The following is a 7,105-nucleotide window of genomic DNA, read 5'->3' as shown; positions in this document are numbered from 1 at the left end:
CAGGAATTCTGGGAAGCTCTCTTGCTGTGTGCTTGATTCCCTAATCAAAATCACATGAGTGGTCAGGAGAGAGGTCAGTTGCGGGAATTCTTTTCCAGAAAATAACAGATAATTCCTAGTCTTTGTGGTTTAGATGAAAATATTGAAGTGAAGATCTGTTTGTTTTTCTCAAGTACAACTGATTTTTAGATGAAGCCACATGAACAGCTTTGTTTAAAAAAAACAGGTGTTTTGTCAGTAGCAAATTGCAGGACTGTAGTTTTAAAAACAATTATTTGTAACTGATTTTAGGTAAATACTTTATTTTTCTGCACAAAATAATTTGCTTTTTGACTGGAGTGTGTTTCTGGTGCTGCATATTAACGCTGTTGGTCAGTTAAACTGTGTAAGAACAATTGATTTTCATTCTTCTGTTTCTCTCAGACGGTTCCCCAAGTCTCTACGGAGCATGAGCGAATTCCAGGCAAAGTAACAAATCCATCTTCCCCTTTGAAACCCTGTGGCAGGGTAGAAGTGTTGAATGAAACCTCTTGGTTTCTGGTGTCAAGTAGCATCCCTGGCAGAAAGACAGCATAGACATAGACAGGTTTTGGCTGCTGATGGACTTTTGATAGCGCTGGTGTCTTCTTACAGAAGTTACAGTCCCGGTCCTTCACCAGCGCATTACGCGGGCGGTAAAACGCTCCCCACCAGTGAGTGTCGGCATGTTAGTGACCTTCGTTTCTCATTGCCAGGTAATTTTTACGGTACCCCGAAGCCTCCAGCGGAGCCCAGCCCCTTTCAGCCTGATCCGGTGGATCAAGTTCTTTTTGACAATGATTTTGATACCGAATCACAGCGGAAAAGAACCACGTCCGTCAGCAAAATGCAAAAGATGGAGAGTTCCCTGCCCGAAGAGGAGGAGGAGGAGGAAAAGGAAGCAGTTAACGGCAGCGGAGGGATAGGTCAGTTGACAAGGGGAGAAATTCCCTGAAGTGTTGTACGAGTGGACGAATAGTTTACAAATAATGTTCATGCTTGCTTGAGCCGCTCCCTTCGTGTTGGTGAGGTTTGGAGGCAGTTTTCTGTTCAGACTGGTGTTCTCACTCGGTTTTGAAATTATCTTTTAAAAAGAAACAGCTGTTCTCCCAGCCAGATGTGCAATTGCATCATACAGCGCACTGCTCAGCAGAGAGCACGTAGGGCTGGCTATCGGCCAGATGCATGAGGAGGAAGGAAAAACGTACCCGCTCCTCAAGAGCGGAATCCTCTGCAGGGTGTAATTCATACCCTGCACATGTTACTGTTCGGTTTGGAGATTACGGAGTTTGTGTGCAGGAGATTTTAGCGGAACGGTTGGTTTAAGGGGCAACACTAGGTCAAACTGCAAACTTTTCAGATGAGTTAGGTAAAGGGAAACCGTCACACAACCTGAAACTGCCAAAAGGGGTGTTTGTGGGGAGAACTAACGCAGAGAGCGCTGAGGCTGGACCAGTATCCAGCGGGGCGTTGCAACGCCTGGCAGGATGCCCTTTGCCTTTCGCTGTCATGGTTACTCATCTCGAGGGGGAAGATCTGATGGTGGAGAGAAACAGTCACGTCGCATTTGCAGATGACCCTTTGCGTGTTGAAGACAGGCTTCGGTAGGCCAGATCGGACCTAACCTTGTAGCCTTCGGGGCTGGCAGCACCGCGGCCTGGTGGCCAGGGCTGGTGGTCGGGGCAAGGGCACGGACATCGCTGCGTGATGGGCGACACTGGGCCTGAGCTCGGTGCTCACGGGTGGAGGTTTGCATTCGAAGTGTGCCGCAGGGATTTTTGGGAGCCATTTCTTACGGCTTGCAGGAGGGTGGTGTTTGGTTTATTGGCAGTTTGGGTCTTCTCTCGCTTCGTTCTGGTGCATTGAGGAAGATGAGGGTTTGGGGGGGCGATGGTGTTACAAACACCGCTCTCTGTGTGGGAACGGCAGCCGAGTGTAGTCAACTTGGATTTCTGCCAGCGCTGATTTTTCAGCGTAGGCTCAGACACATAATACGAGGTTAATTCTGCTTGGCAGGGGAAGAGCAGAGTTCAGTGTTTTCATGTCAGCTTTTCAAAGTTCACAGCTGAAAAAAAAAGTGGAAAAATGCACATCACATACAGGGACGTGTTTGACATCCACTCGCAGCCAGATTAAGAGGGTGGTTCTTTTTGAGAAACAACATAAACATCTGACAAATAGTAACACTTTCCCTGAACAACTGCAGAAAACAAAGAAAAACATTCAGATTCTCCTGACTGGATGAAACCTGTTCCCAGCTACAACCAGACAAGCAGCGCCATGGACTTCAGAAACTACTTGTCAAGGGATGAAACCCTGGAGCCGCTGCCCAAGAACTGGGAGATGGCCTACACCGACACTGGCATGATCTACTTCATCGAGTGAGTAGACCGACGCTGCGGCGGGGCTGCTGTGCCCTTCGGAGGGGGGTAGTGCTGGTGAGCTGCAGGCTGGAAAGCTGCCTGCTGCTCTTACACCTCTTCTGCTGCTCTTACTGCCTCTGAAGGGATGAAACCCTGGAGCCGCTGCCCAAGAACTGGGAGATGGCCTACACCGACACTGGCATGATCTACTTCATCGAGTGAGTAGACCGACGCTGCGGCGGGGCTGCTGTGCCCTTCGGAGGGGGGTAGTGCTGGTGAGCTGCAGGCTGGAAAGCTGCCTGCTGCTCTTACACCTCTTCTGCTGCTCTTACTGCCTCTGTTTCTGTACACAGTATATTCTCTGTTTCATTCCTCACTGGTAGCCATTGTGCCGGAAAGCCTCGTGGCTCCATGTGCAGAGTCCGTGTGTTTGTAATGTGAGTTTTGTATCTCGCAAAACACAAAGCTGGGTGGGTATGGCTCCGTGAGGTGTAACATCATGGAAACCTTCACTGTGTCAAATTTCCCTGAAATCCGAGAGCTTGTTTATTCTTTCTTTGCTGCTTGTGTTCCTTGGCTGGGAATGGCAGCTTAAAACTACAAACAGCACAGATTAAAGCCCAGGATAGGGAAGCAGCTCATAAGTGCACATGTGAAACAGCCTCATCTGTTAATTTCTGAAGGAAACAAAAACCTCACTGAGAGTCAAGCATAAGAAGAGGCTAAAAATGTGTTTTCCTTTCAGGTAGAAAGAGCTGATATTCCCACATGAGCTGCTGGGGATAGGGGAGAGTGTTTGTACCTCTAACATTTCACATCTGTCCCGGAGAGTCTCTGCTGTGCTCGTGCCTCTGAGCATCATTGCTGCCTTTTTAAAAGCATTTGAGGATGTGACTGAGGCACAAAGAAAGGTTACGTTACCTGATGGCTGCAGCTTGCACAGTGTAGTAAATATTTAGTAGTTAAAGCAAAGCAAAGCTTCTTCAGTCTGAAGGAATTCTCTAACGGGCTGTGCTCTGCTCCACAGCCATAACACCAAGACCACCACGTGGCTTGATCCGCGGCTCTGTAAGAAAGCCAAAGCTCCTGAGGATTGTGAGGATGGAGGTGAGATGTTGAGAATTCATTGTCACCTGTGAATGACAGATGTCTGAGTTTGTCCCATCTGGATGCGATCTGCTATTCCTGATTCACGTGACTGGAGCAGGCAGAGTGGTGCCAGTAGGAGTTTACACATGGAAAAGTCCACGGTGTGTTTTCCCTGGAGTAGTAGAATCTGACTGAATCGTGGGTTTATCGCATTCCTGAGCCGAGAATGAGATGCCTTGTTCCAGTGACTCCCATCGCCAGGGAGAAAGCTGCGGCTATTGGTGACAGTCTCACTGGAAATTGTTGTGCGGATGGAATATGGCAGGAGGAAAAGGTCCGTGAGTGTGAGAATATAGGAGTAATGAAGAAGGTAGAGAGGAACACCTCTTGCTAATGGCACCGACCGCCTGTGACGCATTACAATATTTGAGTGCATAAGTAGGGGGAACAATCTGACTCCCTTCAACTCTTCATGCTATTGCCTCAAGATTTAAAGGTCAGGTTCATGACTGGCCTACAGACAACTCCCATTGCCATTTCCTACACCGCCGTGCCGTTTAGTCGGCTAGCAGGAGTACCAGATAGCTCTGTCTTTGGCAAATGCCTGCCATGTGACGAAAGCCGAGGCACTCTCCAATAGCCTGTCGTTTTCCTAAACGGCACAGCCTAACACTCATGAATTCGTGGTGGAGCCAGCTGGAGCAGTGGCCGCACGCTGCCGCTTATTAAACATATGTGCAGCTCACCACGGGGTAGAAGGAGCACTTTAAACAGAGAGGCAGGATATCAGACAAACAGCATGTAAATGAACAGACCCGCCGCGTCTTTTGTCAAACCCCACGGTGCGATGCTGGTGGTAATAATTGGTAATAATTGGTAACACGCTGTCATGCGCTCGAAAAATTCCTGTTGCCATCAAACTTGGGGCAGCCTCAAACAAGATTACGTGGCGGTTTATCCCGCAGACGTCTGGCTACCTGTCTGTATCCGTTACTCTAACATTTGTATGTCCGTGGTCAACAAAAGTGGATCAGCAGTGCTGGAATGGCTGCACCTTGGTGCCAACGGCTTATCGCCTCAGCCAGCACTCATCTGCTGGGGCACCCTCTTACAGGGTCCCGAATCTGCCCTAAAAAGGAGCTTCCACAGGTGACTTGCAGTCCCTGTGCCGAAGGGCTGGTTCTTGGGGTAGAGCCCGCTGCGGGGGTGTCCGAGGCAGCCTGATCCCAGGCCACACAGGGCTGTGTGCCGTCGTCCTGGCAGGCCGGGCCGCCTGCGCTCGGCACGACCAGGCCGAAACACATGCTGGCTGGTGTTGGGGTGTCCCCGTATCAGCCACTGCGGGGCTCTCTTCTTGCTCCGCACATGCGGCTATTGTAGCTGACTAAGGTGTCTTGGGCTGACTGAAAATGAAATATCCTGATGTTACTGAGGGAATGAAGAATGGTGGCATTGCCCCTGGCAGGTGGTCTTAAACAGGAAGCACAAGAGGAACAGAGATCATGGTGGACAAGCTCGGGATGCAAGACTGCGAGACGTTTAGGGCTCTTTTTGGGTGTGTTAGTGGCAGAAGCAGTGCGACTGTACTCATACCGTCTAGTTTAAAAAGTCAACAAGTATCAAATCACATTCATAATTTATAATTGGGTTCATTTTAAGTAATGTATTTTTCTTCCCCTTCAGAGGATCTAAATAGGTTAGTCTGTACCTTGCCTTTAAGTTTATTGTATGAAGTGGTGTGATTTTGTTGAATCCAAGTCTCTTCATCTAGTGGAACAGAGTGAGAGTTATAGGGCTTCAGATGCCCTGGGACAGGCTGAAATCCTTTGGTCAGAAGGACCAGCCTCAAACACATGAAGTAAAAAGGACCTGTATTTGCCTCCTGTTTTTCATGAGTCTAATCTGTCCTAAGAATCCTGGTATTTGCCATTTGTTTTCCACTGTAATGGAGAATTTTGTTCGTTTTGATTGCAGAACTTCCATATGGGTGGGAAAAAATAGAAGACCCTCAATATGGAACATACTATGTTGAGTAAGTGCTAATTATTAATGACATTGTTATGGATTGAGCAGAAAATCACCAAGCTCTTGCTGTGTAGGATGTACAGGTGGCGGTGCAGGGATTAGAGGTCTCCAGCTCCAAGGCGAGGGACACACGGGCACGGGGGATGGTCCGTGGTGTGACGCTGCTGGAGTGCTTTTCTTTTGGGATGGGAAGGCAAGTAGCAACTGAAGTAATTTATCAGTGGGAATTAGCTGATGTAACTAACTTCCACAGCTTTAACAAAGACGGGGTGGCTTGATTCAAGGGTGGCACCTGGTAAGCGTGAAAGAGCAAGAGAACTTACATCTCCTGGCTCTCTCCAAAGAGCCAAGTAGGCAACTACTGAATCGCTGCAAGGGCTGTCTGAGTCCCCTTCAGGCCAGAGTAAGTGAAGTCTCTCGAGCCACGGAGAAGTTGAAACGTTAGCTGCAGAGATTGAGCCAGCACGGTTCGACTTTGCAAAGCCAGAGCAGGTATTTAAATTCTGCTCAGACTTACTGGTTTTTCTCACTCTGCTGTACTACTCCAGCACAGACTAGTAAAAGGTGATGGCTGAGTTTGTAAACATTACAGGTAGGTGGAAGCCACACGTAATGTCAAGAGAAAAAGCAGATTTCCTCAATTCCAGTCTATTACAGCCTTTTGAAAACGTGCAGAGTGGAAGCAGGTTTACTCTGTCTGATAATTGCAGGAAGGAAAATGGTATTGGCCCTTGAAGGGAATCAAATTGTTGGTGTTAACAAAAGTGCTTTCAGTGTTGATGATGACAGTTTATCGTTCATCCCTCCAGAGCACTAATCTGAGATAATCAGAAGTAGTATTTGTGGATGTATGTCTTGTGGTTGGCCTTTCTGTGACGTGGGCAGAACACTTTCTGCTGAAATCCTGACCTGCCTCTGTGTGTCTGCAGCCACATCAACCAGAAAACACAGTTTGAAAACCCAGTACTGGAAGCCAAAAGAAAAAAACAGCTGGGACAGGCGGACGTTGGCCCTTCCAAGTCAGGTATTGCTGAATCCTGTGATCTTTGTCGCCTGCCTCTCCGTTGCAGTACGCGTCACAAGTAACCAGCGTCGGAATTCGCCGAGGCACGCGCCTGCCCTTTTTGCTGGCCATTGTGGGGTTGCCCTCCCAGATCTGTAGGGTTTTTTGAAAGGCTTTTTTTAATGTTAAAAATTAACCGAGACCCTAAGACTGTTCTAAAATCACTTTGACCATCCTGAAGCTGGTTGTCATAAGCAGCTTCTGAATATAAGGAGGGTTTGAAGTGCCAGCTGGAAGATGGGGGTGAAACCACACCTTGAATTTTTATGCTTTGGATCTACTTTAAGCCTGGTATTCAAGGGTGAGAGTGCAAAACCATGCGTTATAGGTGGGAGCTTTAGTTCCAGCTCTTGTCACCTGTACTGTCGTCGTGAAAAAGCTCTTAACTTGCCATTCACTCGTCTCAGCTGTGAAGTGAGTGTAGGTGTCGTTTGCTTCACTCCGTCACGGTGCCGCAGAGGTTAACTGGCATTAACTGAACAAACCATTAACCGCTGTGGCACTTACAAACCAACCAAACAGATCTTATCAAAACTAACCCTGGTTT

The 7,105-nt window shown here is 48.1% G+C and overlaps 1 protein-coding gene across 1 annotated transcript in view; it reads left to right on the top strand.

The window, feature by feature from the left end:
• The window catches only part of LOC104509454 (membrane-associated guanylate kinase, WW and PDZ domain-containing protein 3), a gene marked incomplete at both ends in the record, with an annotated part of 13,930 nt that overhangs the window by 3,613 nt on the left and 3,212 nt on the right, over positions 1-7,105 (top strand). The window contains 5 exons of the mRNA XM_010151397.1: positions 735-944; positions 2,225-2,399; positions 3,409-3,488; positions 5,445-5,502; positions 6,425-6,519. Coding sequence (XP_010149699.1) covers positions 735-944; positions 2,225-2,399; positions 3,409-3,488; positions 5,445-5,502; positions 6,425-6,519 — 618 coding nt within the window. The remainder of the gene's footprint in view (positions 1-734; positions 945-2,224; positions 2,400-3,408; positions 3,489-5,444; positions 5,503-6,424; positions 6,520-7,105) is intronic.

The sequence above is a fragment of the Eurypyga helias genome, unplaced genomic scaffold (assembly GCF_000690775.1).
Source record: "Eurypyga helias isolate BGI_N326 unplaced genomic scaffold, ASM69077v1 scaffold12685, whole genome shotgun sequence".
Classification (NCBI taxonomy): domain Eukaryota; kingdom Metazoa; phylum Chordata; class Aves; order Eurypygiformes; family Eurypygidae; genus Eurypyga; species Eurypyga helias.
The sequence above is the reverse complement of the archived record's forward strand: the minus strand, read 5'-3'. Positions and strand labels throughout refer to the sequence as shown.